The sequence below is a fragment of the Anomaloglossus baeobatrachus genome, chromosome 4 (genome assembly GCF_048569485.1).
Source record: "Anomaloglossus baeobatrachus isolate aAnoBae1 chromosome 4, aAnoBae1.hap1, whole genome shotgun sequence".
Lineage (NCBI taxonomy): Eukaryota > Metazoa > Chordata > Amphibia > Anura > Aromobatidae > Anomaloglossus > Anomaloglossus baeobatrachus.
In genome coordinates this window covers 509,071,038-509,098,255 of record NC_134356.1, presented here as the reverse complement: position 1 = coordinate 509,098,255, position 27,218 = coordinate 509,071,038, and the positions used below count along the sequence as shown (strand labels likewise).

The window sequence follows — 27,218 nt, the reverse complement described above, 5'->3', positions numbered from 1 at the left end:
GAACCTTGTGTGGTGCTTTTTTTTCTTTTCTTTATGCCCAGCTGTGCGTGCTTTGCATTTCTTGGGTGCTCTGGTGACAGGTAAGTTAATAGACTATTGAAATGTCATATGGGTAAAGACCCGAGTCACAGGAGGAGAAGAAATCTTAACCAATTGTATGCTGTTGCCTTTATAGAACACCTATATGTTTTTGAGCGTCTTATATGTAAAGTATAGTAATTGGATTTGACAGGTGCAGAAATCTGACTGACATGTACGTTTCAGATGAAGGTTTAACATAAGTAGCATTAGTAGCTTTAAAATAAAGATTACAAATGTATATAACTTATGATAATGTGATATCATGTGGACTTGTTACACCTCCTCCCTTATCCTGTTTTAATTTTCTCTCTGTTCTCCCCCTAATTTTTATATTTCTCCTATATTTCAATAACTAGGTATAGTGACTCTAGAATTATTACAAACGTGATCATCATTTCTAAGCCCCCTGCACAGGGATTGATAATATTTCATGTGTATTGCTTGTTACATATCATTTACAATAAAACTTTGCTGAAACTACAATAAATATTGCAATATTTGCGATTGATCAGAGACTTAATCGTATTCTTCGTAGCATTTATAAATTCGGGTTTCTATTCTTTATCTTCTTTATAAGGTTTTAGGAAACTTCGGAATAAATTTCAGTCTGGGGAGTTAGTTTAGGAGGGGGTTAGGTCACAAGCAATTCCGATCTGAAATAAGCCGGTGGTTTATACACAGATAGTTCTGTTTTCAGGGAAAAAAACTGGTAAGTGGCCTTAGGTCAGCTGCATTGATTTAATGCATTACTTAGGCTGCCAGAACTGAGGTAGAATCTCCTTAGACTGCATCAGGAGTGCCTCAAGCCTCTGTGATTCCTTTTGATCAAATCTCTGTGAAAGATGAGTGTCATGCCCTCTTCAAGCCAGCTGTGCGGGGACTGCCCTGTGACTCTGAGAGCATGCTGGAACAGAGCACAGCAGGGCACTGAGGTGAGAGCATGCTGCAGAGGTGAGCCAGGCAGACACCAACGTGGAGGCCCACAGATCACCAAGTGGGAGGATCTCCCTCCACTCCCCTGTGCACAGCCTTAGTATTCATCAGACCTTGAGGTGCTCATATTCAGACAAGGCTAAGAAGGCGTGTGATGTTCTGGTGTAGTACTTGTACAGACAGGAGTGCGCTTAAAGTACATAGCTGGAGTACGCATTGAGGGAATGAGGAACTGCCTGGGACATGATATCTCTCTAGCAATGGACAAAGTAAGCAAACTTTTTTTTTTATTTGAATCTTACAAAATGGTTTTGGTTTTTTTTTTTTTTGTTTTTTTTTAAAAATAGGTATATACTTGTCATCACTAACTGTCATGCAACTTTATTTTATTTTGCCTGAATTCCTTTCCCCCACGTCCGCTTATGCCGCCATGTAACTTTTAAAGGAGTCCAGGATAAAGTGCTTTAAGCAAGTGCATTAATGTCCTTATTATGATGCAGAAATGCTCTTTGGAGCAGGCAGTAAAACCAATTTTCCTATAGTCGTTCTTAGTGTTATTAGTGGCTGGTGATGTGTTTGTAAATTATGCATACAATCTTATCCTTTTATTGAAGAGTGCTATTGTCCTTCCTCAGAGCACATTAGTCCTGAAGTCCTTTGCAATGAAAGCATTGATGAGGATGAGGATCATCATGATGATGAGGATGATATAAGGTTGGGCGCTCCGTTCGATTTAGTACTAATTCTACGGAATGTTCTCTATAATCTCCAATATCGTAACACTTAATAATCTAAATATATGTGTCTCACAAGTGCACTTTATACATTTTTAAAACATTGCATTTTTTTTTATTAGACTGCTGAAATTCTTCTTTCTCCTCTTCTTCTTTTTTTTTTTTTTTTTTAATGTTTAGCTTTTCCAGTAGTTGTAGATAGGAAACCAATCTTTCCACTGAACTTGGTACAGAACAATCAATACACTGATAGATGGCTTTAACTATGCAGTATCCATTAAGATAGGTGTGCCCAGCCCATATTCTTCATTTGACGTAATGCTGGAGATGGAAAGTGCAATCTAAAGACAAACTGTCCTGTTCGCCTGCATGAAGGTGTCTTGCTGCTCCTATGTTAATCTGTGATTAGCTCCTTTTACAATGCTCTCCTGCACAGCCCGGACTCATGTAGCTGCTTTGGCTTCTTGAACTGGAAAGCTTATTGTTGTTTGTGTCTTTTGGGTGAGCTAACATCTATGTTGCAAGGACCTCCAGGCATCTTGTGCTGCTTTGTGTTTCTGCAGTCTACAAGTGAAGTCAGCTTCATTAGTTTCATGATGGCACATCAGTACAGGACTGGTGTTACCGCTTCCTTCTAGCAAGTCCTGGAGCATGATCTGGGCTGCCTAGGTTTGGATAAGCTTGTAAGGATTTGTCAGCCAGATGTGACACGATTGTCAAGAGGCAAGTAAAGGAGGAGATCTGATATTAATCAGTGCATAGCTGGAAGCCAAACTTTCTCAAAGGCAGTGTAGAAACATGTTCTTCTCTACTGCTCCTCTCTTCTTACCATTTGAGCTGCCACTGTCTCAACTTCTGGGCTTATTACAGGCTAGAATGGATAAGTGTTTTTTCTGTACTGTTAATGTCTGCCCGCTCTGTATCCTATATTTTTATCACCGTTCCTAAACATGCATAATGTATCTCTGCTGTTAGATCCTTCTGATATATTTTTTTTTTTTTCTCGAGAGGCCCTGGCAAGTATGTAATTCTTTGATGTCTGATCCGTTGCACAGGTCAGTTCATCCTAATTAGCGCCTCTGTTCATTAATCCCACAAGTTTGTGTGTCTGATCTTATTTTTTTTTGTGTGGATTTATTAGTTCTGCAACTGTGATGCTAAAGGGATCATTACTTTTTTGGAAAATAAGGGGGTGTCTTGGAAGACACCCATGATTTTCTTCCTTTTTGGGAAACCTGACAGCTAAGTCTGTCTGGACAAGTGCTAAATTCTCTAGAAGATTTTCAACAGGTAATGTTTTATGGCTCCTCTGCAGACATTAAGACATATTGCGTAACTATTTTACCTGTATATTCCACTGTGTTTGCAATTTTTAGATTGTTGATCCTGAAATTATGTAGATAGTTTGATACCTAAGGCATGACTTGTGGATCTTTACTCTACTCTTCGCGCCTTTCTAAATTGGAGCATTAGATCTGTGTGGATATTGACATTCTTAAAGGATTTAACGATGCATGGAGCTAATTGTCTAGTGTTCAGACACCAGGTAACACAATGGTCCAACGAGCCATCGTCATGTGATGGATGAGCAGTTAACTGTACAGGCATCAACAAGAAATGCAGCTTTGCTAATTGACAGCTTCTGTCAATTGTTCTGTATGTGGCCTGAAATCTGTGTGTGACCAAGCATCTTTCCTGGTATTTGAATTGTCCTGTTTTTATATGTAGGGGGTTGAAAAAAAAATCTTTTAAAATTTTACTGTTGAGGTCCAATTAAGTGTTGATTAACCCTTGAAGTTACTTATCTAGAGGTGTCATTTTTGGGAGACGGCTAATTTATTGACTTTTATCATGTCTAATAGCTTCAGTGCCAACTTATTACAAAAAGATTATTTTTGTTCTTTATACACCTCAAACACTCAGATAAAGGAGCTGTTTTACAGAATAATATATGCACAGGTGCAACAATACATGTTCATCATTCTAACACCATTCATGGTGATATCTGAGTGCTTGAAGTTCTTGAAAAACACCATACCTAGAGTGGCGCAACTATGGGTTTTAGGAATCTCCTTTTTATACTGCAATGCCTAAATAAAATGGATGTACTGCTAGTGTGCCAGTTACCTGTATTGTGAGTGGGGTGGCTTGTCATTACTGCAATGTGTGACTATCAGTGATGAGTGAGCACTGCCATGCTTGGGTACTCATTAAGAACAGGTGGATGCTCGGAGGGGGGCGACTTGAGTACCCGAGTATAATGGAGGTCAATCGGGAACTCAATTGCACCCATCCGAGCATCCTCGTTACGAGTACAGAGCATGGTAATGCTCACTTATTAGTTGTGACAACACTTGGGGACATGGTTAGTTTCAAATAAATGATCATGGCTGCTGCTTGATGATTCTGAGATTATGAATTGTTCTGATAACCTGTAAGTAGAATTACTGAAAGTTTTACTGAATGCATGTGTAGCAGTAGCACAGTAAACTTCCTAAGTAGTTGTGTACTGCCATGAAAACACCTCAGTGAAGAAGCAGCTTCCATAACACATTGCATTGGCCTTTTTTCCTATATTTTGGCTTTTCTCAAAGATGATTAAATCCACATCCTTGAATAAGTGTAAGCAGATATGACCTATTTTATCCCATAATGGTTAATAAATGTTGTGTATAATACAGCATTGCTCCAGTGCACTTCACCATACCTCAGTTGTTTGGGGCTCACCTCATACCAAGAATGTCCGTTATACAATTATTAGCAATGGGGACAGGCAGATGTCCATCATGTACAACTTTGTAGACGTATATGGAGCAGTTACATAAGCACCCTCTACTTGGGTCTTAGATACGTGCTGGGCTATGTGGAAGGTGTTCTGATACTTTTGTACTTACATTATCTCCAGCTGAGGACAAACATCACATATGACTGACATCCTTGTCTATTTGTACTGGATATGCCTATGATACATTGGATGTTCCCTATATGGGAAGTACTGGTAGATTAAAAAAAAACACCTTAGTTCTGCAGAGACTGAACTACTTAGGGTTTTGCTAATGTGGCAGATTGGTTGCAGAAATGTCATCAACCATATTATATATTCTAGTAAGGTTTATAAAAATACATGCACGTGCTGAAGAATCAGGAGCAGTCAGATGGATATCAGGCCCAGGAATGTTTGCTGCACCGTGAGTGAACATGCCTTCATAGTATGCTGAAATTTCACTAATCGTTTTACAGGTTAGATAGATTTCACATTTGATTACATGTAGTATACAATAAAATACCAAGATGTGAACTTGAAATGTAACCATACTATTTAGTAGTAAATCTACAATTGAATTTATTGTACTTGCGCTAATATATATACATATATATTAAAAAGGCATTAGATTGATAAGAGGTGCATGTATTATCGTCTGTGTATATGTACTCAAGATTGCTACATGACCCTGCAAGAGTTCTAGTGGAAATGATTCAGGCCCTAATGATGAGCTCATCCTTTCCTGTATGAGTTGCGTCTTACGGCTGCCTTATAACGTCTATTGTGTCATTATTTTGTCTGCACCAGTGTTTTGGGGTTACCTGACTACAGCCAAACGTTGTCACTTGAGATTTGTAAGCGAGACTTATTTGCTTATGGTCTCAGATCAAGTTGATTGTCTGCTCATTAGTCATCCATGACAGCGAATCTTTTTGTCTAGTATTCAGCTGGTGTGCGGTGTCTGAAAATGAGTCCTATAAATATATTTGTGATTATGAGATTACCTCTGTATATTTGTCAATATACTACAGTACTAAAATGTGGAGCAATGCGCACCATACAAGTTGACGCAAGAACAATGTGGTTAAACACTTGAGGACGAATATCATTGCATTTGCGTTTTTTTACTGTCTATTTAAAAGCATCCTATATTTTACACCACCTATATTACCCAACTAACAGCAGGTTTAATAACACAGCACAACCTGTCCCTACCACAATATTGGGAATCTGACCCTGTAGTAGTGCCCGTCTGCCTGTAGTGTACCAGGATTGCCTATTTTCTTGCTGTAGGTTACAGACAGATGTATGTGCCCATGCTTTATCCTCATTTGAGGACCTTTGAATCCTATTATTCTGGGGCATCTTATGCTGAGCGCTCATTCAGGCTTCTGGTTTTTTTTTTTCTTTCTCCAGTCATCGTTTCATCTAAGTGTCATCAGAGTGACATCAATTTTTCTCCTATGTGAAAAACAATTCACTAATTTTCAAATCTAGCAGTGTGTGAATATTGGGCCGCACTCGGCTGGTATTTGGGTGCAGTCCATAGACTTGCATTGCCAATTTTGATTCGACACCTGGCTCAAAATCAGACCGGTCTCCGCGATTTTGCACAGAGCACTAGGTACGCAGAAAATCACGGACATGTGAATGACCCCATTCAGTATTGTAGGTATGAGAACTATCCCTGAAAACATGGATAGCACTTGTACGTGAAAAAGTGATGTGTGAGTGAGCCCTAATATGCAAGCGTTACATGTTGAGTTTGCTACTGACACACTACAATTCCTTTTGATGCCAGAGAAGTAAAATGTTGCATGAACGCTATCAGGAGCGGCAACATCATTGGTTCAGCCACACAGGGGCCCAAGAGGTAAGGAGACTGGTTAGGACTGTGAGGAAGGCGGATAAGGCCGCCGAAACGCGTTGTCCCATCTGCGGTTTCTCTTCTGACTAACCTTTTGTTCCTGAGCCTTGTGGGTCGTTGTATTTTTAGGAATTGCCAATAAAGGATTTTTTACTACAGCACCTGTGTCCATCAAAGTCTTTGCTGGCTGTCCGCCCTTTTCTTTGCTAATATTGGATATACTCCTATCTGTATCCATACAGGACTTTGTTATCGGGTGAGCTGTGACCCAGTCGGCTTGAATGCTGGAGCTGGATTCCATTGCATCTGTGTGTGATAATCTAAATTTATATATAAGGGGGAATTTACAATAAGGGTGAAAAAAAATATGGGGAATTCTGGATTGTGTCTGATTCTTTGTACCCCTGGGTAAGACGCATCGTCTGAGGTGCCTGGCAGTGGCGTTCACCCCTCTCGTTAAAATAAACATGCACGTTTGGCAGATCCACACATGAATGTTTATGGGGGAGTCAGAGGAGAGAGCTGTTGGCTGTGTGTGGCCACCTTAAGGTGGAGACAAGTAACGACCTATTAAACAATGCTGGGTGAAGATGGCCTTGCCGTTTCATGGGCTATGAAAAGGCTCCAGCATCATATCATGAGTGTGTCCCTATTGTACAGAAGGGCTGCACGGTGCGCATGGCTTTGGGCTTATTGATACTGAACAGAAGTCATTAGTTGTAGCAGAGTGAATATCTGTAATGAGGGTGGTAGCTGGTTTGCGAAACCTTGCCAAGAAGTGTTTTCAGAAAGTAACTTGACCTTCTGTTTTGTGTGTTAGTGAGTGCATTCCAGGGAATGAGATTCAGCTGTTTGTGGGGACTGAACCAAAGCACAAAATGAATGAGGTAAGTTTTTACTTTTTCTCATATTAACACTTTACCTTCAGCTGCTTTATACTGATGAATTCATAGATTTATTTTGCACTTTGTTTGCATCATACTAGGAATGGGTAAAACATAATCTGAAAAAATTAAAGCCCCATTTATATCATTGACCCATATAGTAGTTTAAGAATACAGTTTTTAAATGGCAAGTGGAGTAGGTCTTACATCTTAAGTCGTGTGGCCAGGCTCTTTAAAGGGTCGATATTGACTGTAATGATTGCTGCTTTCCATAGGGGGCACTAGAGAACCTGGCCTTTGTGAACAAGAGATATGTATATTTAATTTCATGGAACATAGCATGGTCTATAGCTGTCCCTACGCCAGCTTAGTGGTTTCCTTTTTAAAGAGAAACTTTGCCCGTTTTAATCTCCATCAAAGGCCTCTCCTCCAGCCAAGTAGTCACCTACTTGGCACTGAAGAGGGGCAAGAAACCCAAAACAGTTCCTTGCAAATATAGATTTTGGTTTGGCTTGCTATCCCAAGTCATTTGGTAAGACTCTTTTGAAGGGTTGATACTGACTTGTACCACCTGTTGGAAGTAGCAGTCGTATGAGAGCCTACTGTCTTCCTCTGAAGAGGCTATCTGCGTATGGCAAAAGCCACTTGATGTCATGAACTGCACCACTCGCAAGCTGCCTGTTACATTCCAAGAGATGACAACTTGTCATGTCTCATCAATAACGTAACATTGACTTGGTCTTGTTTAATTATTCTAAAATAATCATTAACTTAATTGAGAATATAGGATAGATATCTGCCACATGAAACTTTTGGTTGAAATCCGTGGAAATTCTGAACAGCCTAGTATCACTTTAGGACAGGGGCTAAAGTGACTTGTCTAAATGTTCTCCAAAGAAAAGCAGATTCCACTGCTGAGACCACATCAGACACTTGTAATCTGTGAGGGAACCTGGTAGTTAATTTTAATATGGTACACCCATTGGGAGAGGAATAATTAAACCTAGAGACTTTCGGAAAAACATTTTGACAGTGAGGGCAGTTAGAGATTGGAACAGGTTACCGCGGGAGGTAGTGAGCTCTCATTCAATGGGAATCTTCAAGTGGAAACTGGATAAACATACAGCTTGGATGATTTAGGAAAACCTGCACTCGCAGGGAGTTGGACCTGATGGCCCTTGAGGTCCCTTCCAATTCTTCCATTCTATGATTCTACTGAAATCAATAGGCAGTCCGCATAGAGCATATTTGGCCTTGGTCCATGGGGTCTGAACAAAATTTTGGCTCTGTATCCCTTAATTGGGTATTGTGGTTTCTAAACCAATCCTCCCTTTTAAATTGTATGTCACCTGCTGGAAATTTTTTGCCATGTGTATATTCACATTGGCAGGAGGTAATCATCTTTTGGAATACTATAAATGGAATGAGACGTAATTTTCCATGAAATCACTTGATATTTTTGGTTGTTGAGTAGTCCTCCTTTATTGCAATAAAATGTCAAGTCGAAGTCCAAGAATTCTGCTTTGCTGCCACATTTCATGTATTGATCTTGTTGTTGCACACAAAGTTTCCGCAGATGTCCCAAAACCCTGTAGGAAATGCTGCTGATGAAATGCTAATAGGGGTAACTTGAGACAGGTTTTTTTAGACTGCCATAATCTGTTTTCCACTCTGTACAGGAATGGTTTCCCCAGAGAGTTAATATACATCCCAAGCCTTGGCTCTCTGTTACATACAGCTGGGTGCAGTGCCCACCAATACAGAATTTGTAGAAATGTTATGTTCCTAGACACAGTCAGTGATTGACTCTCTCACTGGTTCCATCTGTCACCACCTTTTAGACACATGTATCCCAAACTCATTCATCCAAATTTAAGCAAAGTTGTGTGAATGTATCTGCCTTCCCTGGCCCCAAAGTGTTCATAAATCAACAATCCAAGAATGATGTCGGAGAATTTTGTGTTTTAGGAAATGGTTTACCACCTTTTCATCTTTTATTATATAGGCACATCCCTGAGAACATATGTTTTTACCCCCTATAACTTCTAGAATTCTAGGCTATATCTGTACAACTGACTTCGAAGCCCCACTTTCTTACAGATTTATTTATGACATTCATACGGCATGCAGATGGATAAGATGTGCTACGACAATGTAAAACGATCATTGTAGTCCCCTTGGAAGCTATAAAAGTATGAACATGTGCTGTATATAATCTCCCTGCTGTCCATAGTACAGTGTGTCTGGCTTTGATAGCAGTACCACCAGTTTACCCCCATTGTTGTCCATTTACTGGTAATTGGGAACAACTAATATGGCTGTAAGATGAGTATAAAAAAAAAAAAAGTGTGAATTCTAATTTCGCCTTTATTTTGTGGTGTTAAATACTAATATTCAGTATTTTTCTTTTTAGGCAATACGATGTACACTGGTAAACTGCATCTGTTTGGGATTTAAACCTGGCAAAATAAATCCCCGTCAGTGTGAGCAGTGCAGACATGGCTGGGTGGCACATGGTAAATGTTTGCCTACGTTATGATCACGATGACCATTTTCTAATGCATCTGTTCAATTATTATATTACTAACACATGTACCTTTTTTTTTTTTTTTTTTTTTTTTTTTTTTTTTAAATTTTATTTTTTGAATACAGCACTGAGTAAACTACGGATCCCACATTTTTACCCCACTGGTCAAGTGGAAATTGTTCAGTCCAGCGTAGTCTTTGATATTAGCAGCCTTATGCTTTATGGAACTCAAGCCATTCCTATTCGACTGAAAATTCTGCTTGATCGACTTTTTAGTGTTTTAAAGCAAGAAGAGGTCATTCAGATACTTCATTCACTTGACTGGACGCTCCAGGACTACATCCGTGGCTATGTGCTTCAGGTATTTCTGCAGTATTCCTAGGCAAAGTTTTATCCATCCATTATCTCTGTACTGTCCAGATACATGGATCTCGCTAAAGGTCCAATTCTATGAGTACAAGTCAACCTTATAATAAGTCAAGTGCCACTTGTTTGACTGTTTTTTTTCAATCAACTAATGCTTGCAGTTAATTGGCCTTACATTTTCCACACACACACTATAATACACCTTTTTACGGTACCAGTAGAAGCGCACCTTTTTGGTCCAAATTTTACAAATTCATTTCAATGGGTTCCATAAGACTGTATACACGTTGTGTGTGTGGTTTTTGTTTTTTTGTTTTATTAAAGCGTTTTTCAGTGCAAATTTGTCACAAAACCTGAAAGAAATCCTGATGTCAGCAAAGTCAATGAGAATCCTAATATCTCGTGCAGACGTTGAGTATTTTCTTCTTGCAGATTTGGTGCAGATTGTAAATCTGCAGCCTGTCAATTCTTGCAGCGTGCTTCTTGCAGAGTTCACCCATACAGATAAATGTGAAAAACCTGTACCATAAACGCACTGAAAATGCATGTTTTTCCTCACCGTTTTTCCTGCCAAGACATGTAAAAACGGTGCAAAACTTTGTGCACTAAATTCTAAAATATTTGCACAAAAAATTAAACAGTCATGAATAAATGCAGAAAATATCCCTGAATGTTTGCACAGAAATGTAGCGCATTTCAGTTTGAAGTCCTGGAAAACTGGATTCAGTCATGTGCACAGACTGGGTCATTGATTGTAATGATAAACGAAGTCACTGTGTGCTCTGTTGGACATCATTATCCACCTCTTTTGAGGCGTCCTCAAAGACTGGGTTGGACCCATTCCCTCATACACTCTAAAGGGCGCTTTACACGCTGCGGCATCGCTAGCGATTGCTAGCAATGTTGCGAGCGATAGCACCCGCCCCCGTCGTTCGTGCGACATTTGGGGATCACTGCCGTAGCGAACAAAATCGCTACAGCAGCGTCACATGCACATACCTGTTCAGCGACGTTGCTGTGACTGCCGAACAATCCCTCCTTCAAGGGGGAGGTGTGTTTGGCGTCACTAAGCAGCCGCCCAATAGCAGAGGAGGGGCGGAGATGAGCGGCCGGAACATGCCACCCACCTCCTTCCTTCCTCATTGCCAGTGGACGCAAGTAAGGAGATGTTCGTCGTTCCTGTGGTGTCACACAGCGATGTGTGATGCCGCAGGAACGACTAACAACCAGCGGCATGCACCACCAACGATATTATGAAAAGGAGCGACGTGTCAACGATCAACGTTTTTTGACGTTTTTGCGATCGTTGATCGTCGCTCCTAGCTGTCACACGCTGCGATGTTGCTAACGACGCCGGATGTGCGTCACAAACACCGTGACCCCGACGATATATCGTTAGCGATGTCGCAGCGTGTAAAACACCCTTAAGCCCATTTTCCAAGACTTTAGATGGAGCCACTGATGAACATTATACGAACATGGCTTTTGAAGCACTAAGCTAAAGAATTAATTCAAAATGATTACCTGCAGTATCTCGTCCAGATCTCATGCACCATTGGGGAAATTTTGTGCTTCTCATAAAAATAAAAAGCACAAAGATCCAGAGAATCTGAGGCATGAAAGCAATACTTATGTAGAAAAACATATCACTTTTTTCCCCAATACTTAAAATAACATGGCAACAAAAAAAAGCAATGTTTCGGTCAAATTTAGCCTTTTTCAAACTAGAGTAACAATGATAAAAATACAGATACAATAATAGTGTAACATTAAAGCTTTATATGCATCATGTGAAATGGGCTCCATCTCTTCCTCCACCCCTGGGTTGTAATGGCAGCCGTCTAACGATCAAGTAAATAAAGCATTAATGGTGCTATAAAATCATATATACATTCTTGCTGTACAAATGGGAAATAGTTTCGTTCATACCCAAAATATTTACCCAATTTGATAGAATGGTAGAGTTTGAAGGGACCTCAAGAGCTATCGGGTCCAACCCCCTGTGAGTGTAGGTTTTCTGAAATCATCCCAGCTATATGTTTATCCAGCTTCCGATTTTACATTGATGGAAATCTCACTACCTCCCGTGGTCGCCTGTTCCACTCTAACTGCTCTCACGGTCAGAAAGTTTTTCCTAATGTCTAATCTGAATCTCCTTCCTTTTAGTTTCATCTCATTGCTTCTTGTCCTTCCTTGTACTAATGAGAATAGGGTAGTTCCCTCTGCACTGTGACTTCCTTCAGATATTTGTAGACCGCTATTAAGTCTCCTCTCAGCCTTCTCTATTGCAAACTAAACATTCCTTGTTCCTTTAGCCAGTCTTCATAGGACATGGTTTGCAGACCTTCTACCATCTCGGTTGCTCTTATCTGGACTTGCTCCAATATATCGATAACTTTCTTGAATTGGGGCGCCCAGAACTGTACACAGTATTCCAGATGGGGTCTGACCAGGTCAGAGTATAGGGGAATAATTACCTCTCTTGATTTAGATTCAATGATTGTCTTGATACATCCCAGACTTTTGTAAGTTGTTAGCCTTTGTAGCTGCATCTACACTGTTGGCTCATGTAGAAGTGTGTGTGTGTGTGTGTATATTCCATAATATAAAGTATTCATATTAATTAGAATGGGATATGCAAATGGGACAATCGCCAAATGAATACCTAGTCTCTGATATTTCCTAATATCTTCAAGATGTGCTACTCACAAAAAGTTAGGGATATTTGGCTTTTGGGTGAAATTTCAGGATGATCCTAAATGCACTCTAACCTTTTCAGGTGAACTTAATGTGACCTTCTCTAAATGTCTGAATGCACATGTCCAACTGTTCAGTGTTCAATACTTTTTGCACAACTTGCTGTTGTCTAACAAGGAGCTTAATGGCAAAATTCAGAACAGATTATTGCTATCTATTCCTGGCCTTCTTCCCCCTGTCGCTGTCATAGACGTTAATTCCGGCGCAGATGGACCGGATGCGGGAATAGATAGCAAGACCTGACCCACATATTTCCATCCCTGTTGCACCTGTCAATCAAATAGCAGGTCATTGCTGTAACTTTACTTGCACATATTTCTGAAATAAAACCTCCAATATCTGAACAATTGGTATGCTTATATTCCGCATCCTAGCACCAGTATAGCACTGGCTTTACTTTATATATAAAACTTCTGCTGGTTAGTTCCCTTTAAACCGAAGTTCACATGTCCAGTAATCATCCGTTAGGACAGATACCGCAGTAATCCGTTGGCAAAAAAGTTCTGCAGAAAACTTTTTTTTTTTTTTTTTTTTTGTCTGCCTGTAAAAAAAAAAAAACCTGATTTCAACCCTGATGAGATCAGAGATGCACAAAGAGGTGGAGCCCAATGCAAATAGTGTATATAAAGCCTCAATGTGACCACCATTTATTATATCTAATTTTTATCATTGTTACTGTTTTGAAAAAGGTCAAATATGGCCGAAATGTTTTTTTTTTTTTTTTTTTTTTTTTGCTGCAATTAAATTTTAAGGATGGAATAAGTTACGTTATTCCACACTAAGGGCTCATGCGCACGTTGCGTAATTGCATGCATTTACGCTGCGTATAGTACTGCAGCGTAAATGCATGCGTCCTGCGTCCCCTGCACAATCTAAGAAGATTGTGCATGACACGTGCGCACGATTCTTTTATGAACGCAGCGATTTGGGTGCTAAAATTTTGACCCAAATCCGTGCGCTCATAAAATGAGCATGTCAATTAATTTGTGCGCTATGGATGCAGCTCCCACTCTGTCTATGGTGGGGGCAGCAGCCAGAGCGCATAAAATTTGTTTTTTTTTTTTCTTCAAAAAAACTGCATACATTATGCAGTGTTTCTGCAGCGATTTGAAGCGCACATGTGCTGTCAAATCGCTGCAGAATATTCAGCAGTTACGTGCGCATGAGCCCTAAGGATAGCTTGGGTGCTTTCTTTGTATCTTTACTGCACCTGCAGAAAATCTCACAGCCACCATTATGATTGATTGCTTTCAATGGTGAAAAATGCTGAAAGACTTGACATGCTGCAGATTATTTTCTGCACCAAATCTGCAAGGAAAAAGAAACTCCATGTGCACTACACTTTAGATTTCTCATTGACTTTGCTAACAAAAGGATTTGCTTGCAGTTTTGTGATCAAACTGCACAAAAAAACCCATCTAAAAACACAATGTATGTGTAGCGCCCCTGAAGCCATCAGGGTTCTACAAGGTACTGCATCCCCACCAGGAGGCAGGGCCTACACCCTAGGGACCCAGAAGACCAGTGCCAGTAACACCCAAACACTCCAGATAATCCCTGTTTTTCCCAAAATCCCCCATAGAATGGTCCGACCCTAGCCTTGTACCAATGGATGGCCGCCTAGAGGTGGAGCCAATCCAGTCCACTAGACGACCATGTGGGAGGAGCAGAGAGTGGACAGAGACAGAGCAGTGAGAGGAGTCGAGGAGTGACAGTGAAAGAGAGAGGATGCACTGCCAAGAGTGTAACAGTGACCTGAGGGACCTGGTGGTTAGTTAACAGTGGAGTACTCCCGGAACTACGCACCAACAGGGTACAGAATCCTAGGTCAGGCATACACTCCAGGCAGACCTGATAAAATCTGCACAGTGAGGGGACCATCAAGGACCTCAGTGACTGTAAAAGTTCGGGACACCGTAGCAATGGCAGAACCGGGGACAGGACCGGAGACTCCAACCCCACAGGGTTCATGCTACCATCATACGGACTGCTGTAAGAGACGACCAGGAGGTGACCCCCAGCCGCTCCAAGCCACTGGGACCCACCAACCAAAGATGTGTGCAGAGGAAAGAAGCCACCAGGTCACTAAACCAGCACTGGGACTAAGGGGGACCTGCAGTTGAGACCAGGCGGCATCGGGTGACCAGTACCAGCTTGCAGTGAGTAAAAGAATCCGTTACACTGAAAACCCCTTGTGTGACCTACCTTCTTTCAACACCCATCTGCATCACCTATCCTCTGGGGCCTGGCCCTGCTTGCGGAGGGCCTAACATCCAGGCTGCAACTAACACCAGCCCCAGTAGTGAAAACTGTGCAGTGGCTGCTCCATCCACATAGCCGGAACACCGCAAGTGGCGTCACGTGTGAACATTATTCAAATCCCCTGTAAACATTCCCCCTTTTAAAAAGCACCCAGGGAACGGGAACGGGCAACGGCCACCAAAGTGACATTCCCCAGTTGTACGCCGCCCGGGACTGAGTACCCCATAACCCTGGGCGACACATATGCACACAGCCTTAAGTTGTCATTTGCTTTTTTTTATAAACTCCAGTAAGAACAGTGAATCTGTTAGATCTTTAGTTTGCAGTCCATTATGGTCATCTTGTACTCCTTTGTACCTGCTCGGAGCACAGTGGACCGCAGTAAGCTATGCTAATTAAACAGCCTCCGAGATCCTTTCACTTCCTGCTGCTTGCTACAATTATGTTTTTTATGCAAAGCTCCATTATGGTCTTATATCATGACACAGTTCAATATTTAATGATCTGGATAATCTTGCGTTTTAGTGTTGGGATTAAAAATATGGAATCAATTATCTCTCAAAGCCTCCACAGTATGAAAAAAATATGATGATACATTCTTCATCAACCTGGAAAGTCTTTCATGGCCTGTGAAAAATCTCAGTAGGCTATCAAATACATGTCCTGTGATAAAATATTTATTGTAGTTATTGGGAAAAGTTAGACAAGGCCAGAGTTTGATATAACTCCAACACTCAAGTGTAATTACAGCTGTGCTTTGTGGACGCTGGCTATAGATCAATACGCCTTCATTTATTCCACGATCCTTAGTTGCCTGGAAGATTATTAAACTTACAGTGGGGGAAAAAATTGGACTTGACAAAAATGAAAAGCTAATCTGAAACTTGAATTGCATGGCCCTTTATCCTTCTATTAATTGATCCATTTAAATTTTGATGAGAAATCCTCTTTATATGTTATTTATTTTTCTAAGTCTTAAAAGTAGTATGCTCAGTTTGCATTCTTAAAATCAAGCAAAATTAAAGTTTTATATATCAAACCCTGAAAAGAAATGGCAAAGATGTAAAAAATGCAGATTTTTAAAGGGACCTGGTCAACAAAAACTGGTATTTGCCTGCAAACATAGTGTTAGTTTGCAGCTATGTAGCATTTTAAACATGTGCAGAAATACTGCTACAGGGAGAAAATGAAGTTATATTTCTCCCTGCAGCTGTTCACTTTGAGTCAAATGGGTGTCGCAGTTGGCTGTGAACAGTAAGTGGTTGCTATACAGTGAGTACAATATAATCACTCGCCCTGATCTTTGATGATTCTGCTCTGCTCACACGCTGGGATTCGGGGAGTGATTAGTGTGCTTGTTCTGTTGTGAATATAGACTGTTCACTCCCTCACTGCCGCCCTGATGACTGTAAGTGAGCGGCTGCAAAGACAATCTAACATTGGTATTCTACTTGGAAATGCAGACTGTACATATTTTAAAATGGTATTTTCTTACAGATTACCACAATGGTTGCACTTGCCATATTTTTCGCACTATATGACGAACATTACTGGAAAATGGACTTCTGTTTTTGTTTGTTTTTTTTTTTTTTTACAGAAATTAGGAAAAGCACATTTCTTATTAAACATTTTCTTTACCTGGTATAGAGAAGTGGAGGGGTTAATACCAATCATTTTAATGGACTAGGGTAGAATAGGGTGGTGATGGATACTTTTTCTCTGCCATATGGGTACTATACACATGTAGCGTTACAACACACGTGCACTCTCTGCAGTGCCCACATATATACAACACAGGTGCATGTACAGTGCATCAACTCAGCTCTGCTACATGACATTAGTGCACACAACTCAGCTACAACACACTAGGCTCAGATACAGCACCGGAACACACACGCACACACTCTATATCTATATATAGATAGCTATATATATCTCACACCTCAGCTACTACTCACTGGGCTCAGATACAGCATCTAACCACAGCTCCGCTACAACTCACTAGGCTCAGATACAGCTTCAAAACGCTGAGCTGCAATACACTAGGCTCCAATACGGCATCAATTTATACACACACACAGCTACAACACACTAGTGATGTCGGTTGAGATCGATCTGACACAAAGATCCAGGTCCCTGCTGTGACTGCCAGGAGCCAGCACCCCAGTGAGATCTACTAAATTCTCTTAACTACTCACTGGGATTAAAGTTGGGTGTTTGGGTGAAACCCTGCCTGCCTAAACAAAACCCCACCCACTCAAGATTTTATTTGGCAAGCTGCAAGTGGGCAGGGTTTCATCAGTGGGTGGGTGGGGTTTTGAGCTAATTTAAAAAACATTTTAAATGTGTTCACCTGGGGTGAAAATATATTTAATAGGGATCCATTTAGAATCCGAAATAGCCCGCTCTTTTTGGTGAGCGGAGCCGTGGGAACCGGATCACCAAAAAGAGCTGGACTGCCCATCACTACAACACACAAGGCTCTGACACAGCATCAAAACGCCCACACTCTGTATGCTTTTCCACATTGTGATTCTACAATCTTTTTATTGAAAATGTTAAAGGTTTTTTATATTAAACACTGCTGCAATCGAAATACAAACCTACAAAGATAAAACAGGATCAGAAAAGTGCCTAGAAACATTAAAGATGCTGCATGTTCATAACCATAGTCCATCACAGGAAACAAACAATTATGCCAATTTGGCCTAGATTGAATTCAAGGAACATTAAACTAACTGCCACAAAGGCAACAAAGATTAACCACTTTAGTCGGAGTGGTCAGCGTAAACTAGAGAGGAAAGGAAAATGAGAAGGGGGGGTATATGAAAAAAAAAAAAAAAAATACTAAAGGGGAAGTGGATCCTGAGGAAGGGCAGGGGAAGCTCAGGACCAAATGGTGAAGGGAGTCCATGGCGAGTCCCAACTCGCCGTGATGAGGGACCGGAAGTCTGGAGAATCCAAAAATAGGACCCAAGGAGTCCAGATATTAAGGACTTTTTTGGTAGAATCCTGAATTTTGGCACTCTCTCCATTCTGTAAAGGAAGGTCATCTCCCTAAGCCACTCATCCAAGGTGGAGACCCGGGGGGACCTCCAGTATCTCGTTATAAGTGCTCGGGCAGCCGCTAGGCAAAACCTCAACAGACCCATTTTCTACAGTCCCATTTTCTGAGACCTGACAGACCTTGGTAGGCTAGATAACAGAGCAATTTGTGGAGAACCAGCGAAGGTGTTCCCACTGATACTGTTATGAGTAGAGAAGACACGACTCCAAAATGGCTTAATGAGGCCGCAGCCCCACCATATATGCAACATGACTCCCCTCTCCCGATTACACCTCCGACACCTCTCGGACACAGAGGAGTAGATTGCATGAAGGACGTCAGGACAACGGTACCAGCGAAGCGCACACTTTAACATGAATAATCTTGTGAAAAGTGTCTTATATTCCAAAAAATAGTTACGTTTTTTTGGGGGTTTTTTTGTTAGGGCTTAATTTGCAATTTTCCAAATTATGAAGAAACTTGTTAGCGCTATTGTTTCTAGATTGCTTGCTTATATAAAAGTGTATTATTACTATTAATCAACTTTTTGCTTGTGTCTCTGTTTTTGGGCTCACTCGGACATAAGTTGTTTTCTCATACTTACTTCTCATACGTAATTCTACCTGTTTCACAAATATAACTTGTACATATGTGTAGTCTGTGGAGGTGTCCATGTGATTTGTTGAGGACCACTGTCCGCTAAGGTCCATGTGATGACTCTCATAGTAAAGGCTGAGACTGACACAATTCTGCTTAAAAACCAAACCAAAAACGGACAGTATTTTGTTGCATGCAAAAAATGACTTCTTTCTGAATGACCCCTTTTAAAAGCTTTTGGTAAAATGGTCTCAAATTCTTGCAACTTTCGGTAAGCATTTTAGCTTGGTTAGTATTCATGTGTTTGTTTATATTCTATACAATAAAGAAATATTTATGGGTATTAACATGCTTTTCCCCCTTTTTTTTTCTCCCCCTCCCCCTCCTCTTTTTAATCATACAACACTGACTTTAGGATGCATCTGGAAAAGTATTGGATCACTGGTCAATAATGACTGTAGAAGAAGAATTGGCTACATTGCAGCAGTTTCTTCGATTTGGAGAGACCAAATCAATTGTAGAACTGATGGCAATCCATGAGAAGGAAGGGTACTCTGTACTTGTTCCCAGCACTCGAGCAAATTCTGACATCAGAACGTTTATTGAAAACAGCAACCCCAGAAACAGTCCTATTATAGTACCTAACCCACTGGAGAAAGTGTCTCCATCTTCTATACATCCATTTGAGAACATGATCAATAACATGGCCTTCACTTTACCATTTCAATTTTTCAGCCCCGTGCCTCCCCCTCTCATAGGCTCACCACCTGAAAGGCCATTTACTGAAAGAAGCCAGGATAGAGGGAATGATGGCAAACAAGATGCCCATATATCATTCTCTGAAAGCAGCTTCTTGACTTCTAGTTCTGCATCATTTAATTTAGAAAATGAGTCCAGCATAAGTGCTCAGGATGTCGTCACCAAAGCAGAAGATGATAGCCCATTAAGCGATTCCAGTTCACACAACACCTTGACGAACTATGAGATGACTTCAGTCTCTCCTGAAAATAAACTGAGTACTGCTGAACGAAATGGCACTGGACCCAGAAAGGGCCGTGTCTTCTGCACTGCTTGTGAAAAGACCTTTTATGACAAGGGAACATTAAAGATACACTACAATGCAGTGCATCTGAAGATCAAGCATAGGTGTACCATAGAAGGCTGCAATATGGTATTTAGTTCACTACGCAGCCGAAATCGCCACAGTTCTAATCCAAACCCACGTCTTCATATGCCAATGAATAGGAATAATAGAGATAAAGATCTCCGGAACGGACTCATTATTTCTGTATCAGAGGACCACAAAAGGCTAGGACTAAAAAGTCCGTGCCTAGAAAACAGATCTCCTAATAACTATGTAACGCATAGCACTGACTCAAAGATGCCAACTGGTTTGCCTAATGTTGGACAATCTTGTGTTCTCATTCCTAACTTGAAAACTGTTCAACCAGTTTTACCTTTCTACCGAAGCCCTGTTACTCCAGCTGAAATTGCCAATACTCCTGGCATGCTTCCTTCCCTGCCAGGCATCTCTTCATCAGTCAGCGATAAGATGGCTTCTCCAGATCTTCTTTTGGACAATATGCCAAAAAAGAAATCTCGAAAATCCAGCATGCCCATCAAGATCCAGAAAGAATCTGTGGATACCCCAACAGAAAGCACAGAAAACATGAGCTCTGAAGAAGACCTCTCGCCAAATAAAGATGATTGCTCAGTATTTGATAACTCAGACAGAAATGAAGGGACCTCTGTTGAAAGTCCAGGTGGCCATGAGCAGGATAACGTGTGTTCTTCAGTTCCTTTCTATTCCCAAAATGGAGAAGAACAAAATTCTCACAGTACAAGAGATAAAAGTTATGACAATGAATCTTCTGACTCTGAGAACGAATATCATCCCTTCACTCAAGTGCCGGCATTGAAAGTAGATTCCAGTGAAAATAAATATGATCATTTAAACCACTTTAATGTTGTGAGGCAGCTGGCTGACGCCTCCCTCTATATTAAAGAGCAGCCAAAACAAGCGGATTCTGAGGACCGGATTGAATTTCGGCATTATCCTTTTAATGGGGGCATTTTTGGTGCAATATCGAATAAAGGCCCTGGCTTGAGTGACTCTGTAGACATAGAGCAGCACTTAGATATATCCAAGGATGAAAACCGTTTCCACTGTGAGATTTGTAAAAAGGCATTTAAAAACCCATACAGTGTTAAAATGCATTACAAAAATGTGCATCCAAAAGAAATGCATTTATGTACAATTGATGGCTGCAATGCGGCTTTTCCTTCTCGGAGGAGTAGAGACAGGTAAAGCCCTATTTAATAAATATTTTAAAGTTTTTATTTTAGATGTGTTTTTGCCATATTTAGTTTACTGCAATGTTGCGAAAGTGCACTTATAGCATGTACACATTTGTTTCATTAGATAGATTGGGGCTAAATATCTGTATTGAGTAAATCATGGCAATACAATTTTATTCTTCATGGTGATATTCACAGCTAAAAAAACAACCAAAGCCACAGCTAATATGAACAAGGATACCAATTTCCAGAAAACCATAAGAAAATTCCCATAAAAATTAACCTTTTTGATTCAAAATTTAAAGTATAGAATTTACCAACACCAAACACTCTCAAATAGTGAAAGGGCAAAATGTAGGTAAATTACTATTTTTAAGGAGGGAACGGGGGTGGGGCACTGTCCCTAATGTATCCCTACCTGTCAATGGAGGGGATGATGCCCTAGGGTTGTGGTGCCCCCATTCACCGACTGGAGGCCCTAATAACTCTCTAATGTGCCCTACACTATTTGTGTAGTGTAGGGCACATTAGGGAGTTTTTAAGGTCTCTCATATGTATATCTGTATAATATATATATAAATATAAATATGTGTATATGTATGTATAAAAGTGTGTGTGCATATATTTTACACACACCATATATGCAAACTACATATATACACACTATAATATATTGTGTGTGTACATATAGTTTGCATATATGGGGTGTGTGTGTGTGTGTGTGTATATAGATATCTATCTGTCTATCTATTATAATATAAATATTTCAGAGATATTCATTCACCCCAGTGTAGCAAACAGAGTGCTAGGTATGAAACATTGATCTGTATAGCTTTGGTGTCTGTCTTTTTTTTAGCCGAATACAATAGCCTGGTGTACTTCATAGAGACATGCTTAGCTAAACATATGAAATATATCTCCTGTTATACATTTTAAATTATTTATTCACAAAACAGGCAATAGTTCGTCAATTTAAGGAATTACCAATGTATTATTTAATTTCTGAAATAAAAAAACATAAGGAAATCTGTGATATATCCATTAAAAATGGCTTTTTCTCCTTCTGCAATTATCACTATTTAGTGTAGACATATTTTCACTGAGGGAACAGATTACAGCTCCTTCTTATAAAAGGGGGGAGCTAGAGACCAAAGTGGGCAGACATGTGGCAGCAATTTTACTTTTAAGAGGTAGAAAATTTGTTATTATTGTCACTTATTAATATAAGTAATACAGATGAAGGGCCTTCCACACATTAGCGCAACTCTTCTTAAAGACCGCTCACCTTTTTTTCTTATTATTATTTATTTATTTTTTGTCTCAAAGTTGCAGATAATATAGGAGCTTTTGACCAGACCCGCCATTCCACCTCTTCCAGTTGAGAAACCCTAGCGATGTGAATTGGAGGAGGCTGATGGATGGGTCTGGTTGGTTAGTCCTCCAAGTTCCATTTTGATAACATGTAGAAGAATGTTGCATTCTACAGTGAATTTCCTAGTAAAAATAACTTAATCATTGTTCTCTTGGTCACTTTGGAGCCTTACCATTAATGAAGTTAGTTTTCTGTTCCTACAGAAAAAAAATCACTTTTGTGGTCGGGGTTACACTTTTTCAGAACACATTTAACAATAGTAAGTTGCCTTCTGTTTTTTTTGGATTGCCATCTTACTTCTCCTTTTCCCTTTCAGGCACAGTTCTAATCTGAACCTTCATCATAAGCTTCTAACCAGAGATGCTTTGGAACTACAGAACAACCCTTACAATTTTCCTTATCTTTTGAAAGACATGGTCAACAATCACTACCAGGAATCCCCACTAAAAAACCCAGGACAGACATCTGTGATCTTCAAAGGAATGAACCGGACAGGGAGTCTGGTTTATCCCATGAGTAAGATCAGAGAGCCTTGTTTGGACAGCTTTGGTACAGATCCTGTGAATGACAGTGTTGTGTTGGATTTGAGCACAACCTCAAGCGTCAAGTCAGCAAGCAGTTCACATTCCTCTTGGGACTCGGATGGCGGTAGTGAAGAAGGTAACCTACCAGTGGAAGATAGTGATGAAAACTTTGAAGGCTTGAACTTTGTACCACATGAAGAGCTTTACCACAATTTGAATTTGGTCAGTAGAGCTGACCAAAGTTTCTCAAATATACCATCTGGTATACCAATAACTTGCCATATGTGCCAAAAAACATACAGTAATAAGGGGACATTTAGGGCCCATTACAAAACAGTACATCTAAGGCAACTCCATAAATGTAAGGTGGCTGGTTGCAACATTATGTTCTCTTCTGTGCGTAGTAGAAACAGACATAGCCAAAATCCTAACTTGCACAGAAGCATATCTGAGTCCCCTAGTATTGTTTAGTAGCAGTGATGCAAAGTTAAAGAAAATTGGACATCTGTACTTTAAAGGGCCAGGTTTATGTTATTGCGTCCTTTTTTAATTTAAAATTTTGAAAGCACTTGACATTTTCATACAATTCATCTTAGGCTATGTGCGCACGTTGCGTACAGTTAACTGCAGAAATTTCTGCAGCGATCTGAAGAGCACATATGCGCTTTAAATTGCTGCAGAAAGAGTCCGTAGTGAAGCCGATTCTATGCGCTCTGCCTGCAGCTCCTGCCATAGACCGAGCAGGGGCTGCCGGCAAAGCACACGGAAGAAGTGACATGTCACTTCTTAGAACGCAGCGCTTCGGCATTAGCCGAAGCGCTGCGCTCTAAAATGCCACGTGCGCACGGCCCCTGCACAATCTCCATAGACTGTGCAGGGGACGCAGGACGCATGCAGTTACGCTGCGCTACAAAGCGCAGCATAACTGCATGTATTTGCGCAACGTGCGCACATAGCCTTTTAATGTGATTATTCATCCTTGAGCACACTTTGTTTTTTAATTGTTTTTAGTAGGATAAAATTTTTACAAAATGAAAGTCTTTGTTTTAGATACTGGAGCTTCATTTTTGTGCTAAAGACCTAAAAATCACAGAAATGTAATTTTAAAAGGCAGCACCACTAGGGGGATTCTAAGAGCAAACTGTGTATAGGATTGAACTAAATAATAGAACAATATGCAGTAAGCTCTTTGGCTCCCCCCAGTGGTGACTAGATCTGTTAAAAACGTCATGCAGAGGATTTGAAATTCTGTATCAAGAAAGCAGGAGAAGAGAAAGCCTTGGCCACGTTGCATACCTATATATATATTTTGATCTGTCTGTGTATTATTTCTCTTTAAAAACTTGTTGAAAGGCTGCGATTTACAACTGTTTCCTTGTAAGAGCATATTTTCTAGAATGGGTGTGACTCTTAACAAAAGCTATTTGTGGTATAAGAATGATAACTAATGTACAGAGCATATGTTATATGACATAGAGATGGCTTCCCGCTCTTAAGACAGTAAGGAACATGTCGCTCGCTGCTTTCTTTTTAATGCATCTTTTTCATTCTAGGAAAAAGCATGGTCTTGAAAGAACGAAACAATGATGCATTTCAAAGTAGAGGATGTGCAAACAACTCCCTTTATTGAATACAAAAACACAAAAAATGGTCAAACCACTACTGTTATTGATGCCAGCTGAACAAAATAAGTGTTCACGTTTTTGTAGACATTAATGAGCTGTGTAAGTAGTAACGTCATTCTCTGATTTGTACAGTTTGATACCGTGTTACTTCAGCCTTGTCACTGTATATGTTTTTGTTATTCTGTATGCTATGCACTTGTTCCAGGCATTTTGTATTAAAATGCTGTCTGTTCACTTTTGTTATAAATATTATATCTTATTATTATTATTATTATTATTAATCTGTTTTTATTTTTCCTTTTTTATTTAAATTGGAAAAGGCAGATGTTTTCCAGAAGCATTGTATCAATTGGTGTGTAAATAGTAAAAAAGACTTTCTTTCCTTCATTCCATGTATTCCAGTAACACTGGAGTTGTGTAGTTGCTATCATGTACCTGTAAATATAACAGAAGAAATCCTAATTTCATTTGTCGCTGTTTGTAGCTGTATGTCCGTTTTGTTGGTATTTAACTTATTGGGAATGAACCCAGTTGCTATGTAAGTTCTTGCTATGTAGCTGTAGTGGAAATCTTTGTAAAATACATCCCAACTGGAAAAAAGCAGTGTATCCTCCCCAGGAACCACTCAGTTTTATGAGAGAACGTCAAACTTAAGGTTCATTAAATGCTATAGTGTATGCAGTCTTCTACACACTGGGGTCGTCTGCCAACCTGAAGCTTGGTATACATGGGCTTACTCTTCTATGCACTTCATGAGGGACCCATTCTTGGTCATGGTCGGTATTGCAGCTCTGTTGCATTTGATTGAACAGGCTACATAGTAAATGCCAAAATCCATGACTCTCCCTGATCCGAAAAATCAGAAGACACTTTTTTTTTTTTTTTTTATCTTAGAGATTTCCTTTTTATTACTGTGGGCTATGATTTTGAGACAGATTAGATGCTGTAGATACACTGCCTGTGATACATGTTGCAACCAGACTGCCTAGGATTATCAGGTTTTTGAACTCAAGACATTCCGGTTTTCCCGTGACATTTAATAACAATCTCTCTAAGGTCTTATTCAGACATTTGAGTTTTTACAAATAGGACATGTACTTATGATTTATTGGGCTGTTCACATGCCCATGCTTTTTGTGGACCAAGGGTTTTCATTCTAGTTATGGATTGAATGAACCCCAGTCTATGGCTCAGTGAAGAATTCCAAAAGGACACTGATGGCACCCAGTGCTCTTCTTCTTTTTTTTTTTTTTTTTTTTCTTTCTTCATTAATTGGTAGAAGATACTTGAGGAATCTTTTCATCATTGATTATTTTTTTAAACACTGATGGTACAATTTTGACTCATTGACAAAAATGATAATCTGTTGCAAGGCTCTAAAATCCATCAGTTGTTCACATTGACATGAAAATCTAAACTTGTGAGTGAGGCCCTGGAAGCAGTAGACCTAATTTGGAGAAGGCAAGAGGTATTGGACTGCACCTAAGCAGCATTAAGGACAATCCTGCATACTAGTTACCAACTGGTTGCTAAAATCAACATTTTTTTTGCATTAGTCAGATATATGTATTTATTTTTCTTCAGCACTGAATAAAAAAAGTTTATTCCTGTGGTAAACCTGTCTGCTTTCAAGTTATTGAAAATGAGCCCCAATGTGTGCGCAGCACTGATACCTGCAGATTAGTTCAAGGTGGCAAACCATCTCATCATTTCTCATTCAGAGGAGTTTTGCTGCATGTGGCTGTGTCTTGTTCCAGATATAACCTATGTAAATTACATAGCAATCACTGGCCTTAAGTATAGAAATGTCCTGCTCATCTCATGCTAAATAGACATTAGATACAGGCGAGCATCTAATGTGTTTCTCTACATTCCAAATTTAATCTTTGGGACACACAAAAACATAATGTGGATTCTACATTAAAGAGAACCTGTCGGGTCCAATATGCACCCAGAACCACGAGTAGTTCTGGGTGCATATTGCTTATACCTGCCTAATCATCCCTGTATACACTAGATAAAGAGATCTTTAGAAAACTTATTTCTAAAGATCTTTTATCTTATGCTAATGAGCACAGGGACTAGTACCAAGGATGTTATATCAACTAGTCCACCGTCTTAGCATAGAAGCACGCCCACAGGGGTGTACTAACATGCTATTCAATGCAGCATCACCAGCCGTGACGTGTACCTGTATTCATTGTGACCGCGCTTCTGAATGCCGTGCACTTCTGGTCATGTGCAGAATGAAGCCGGGTGTACGCGTCCCGGCTTCAGAGAGGTCTACTGTGCATGACTAGAAGTTCAACGCGGACACAGGTACGCACATCACCGCTGGTGATGCTGCATTGAATAGCATGTTAGTACACCCCTGTTGGCGTGCCACTATGCTAAGAGAGTGGACAAGTCGGGGATATAACATCCTTGGTACTAGTCCCTGAGCTCATTAGCATAATATAAAGGGGTCTTTATAAATACTTTTTCTAAAGATCTCTCTATCTATGCTAGTGTATACAGGGACAGTTAGGCAGGAATTATCAATATGCACCCAAAACTGCTTGTGGTTCTGGGTGCATAGGGG

The 27,218-nt window shown here is 40.1% G+C and overlaps 1 protein-coding gene across 4 annotated transcripts; it reads left to right on the top strand.

Annotated features, from left to right (window-relative positions):
• The first annotated feature begins 1,038 nt into the window (after positions 1-1,038).
• On the top strand, positions 1,039-26,254 carry BNC1 (basonuclin zinc finger protein 1). Of its 4 annotated transcripts, XM_075345849.1 has the most exons (8): positions 2,160-2,803; positions 2,890-3,038; positions 7,200-7,266; positions 9,677-9,779; positions 9,916-10,151; positions 19,234-21,122; positions 22,805-23,148; positions 24,566-26,254. In XM_075345849.1, the coding sequence occupies exons 3-8, from the start codon at positions 7,258-7,260 to the stop codon at positions 24,640-24,642; spliced, it is 2,658 nt and encodes an 885-aa protein (XP_075201964.1). In that variant the 5' UTR covers positions 2,160-2,803; positions 2,890-3,038; positions 7,200-7,257; the 3' UTR covers positions 24,643-26,254. The 4 variants fall into 4 exon arrangements, with proteins under 4 accessions (XP_075201962.1, XP_075201965.1, XP_075201964.1 ...); XM_075345847.1 differs by lacking the exons at positions 2,160-2,803; positions 2,890-3,038 and adding an exon at positions 1,039-1,283; XM_075345850.1 differs by lacking the exons at positions 2,160-2,803; positions 2,890-3,038 and adding an exon at positions 1,673-1,728.
• Positions 26,255-27,218: the final 964 nt, after the last annotated feature.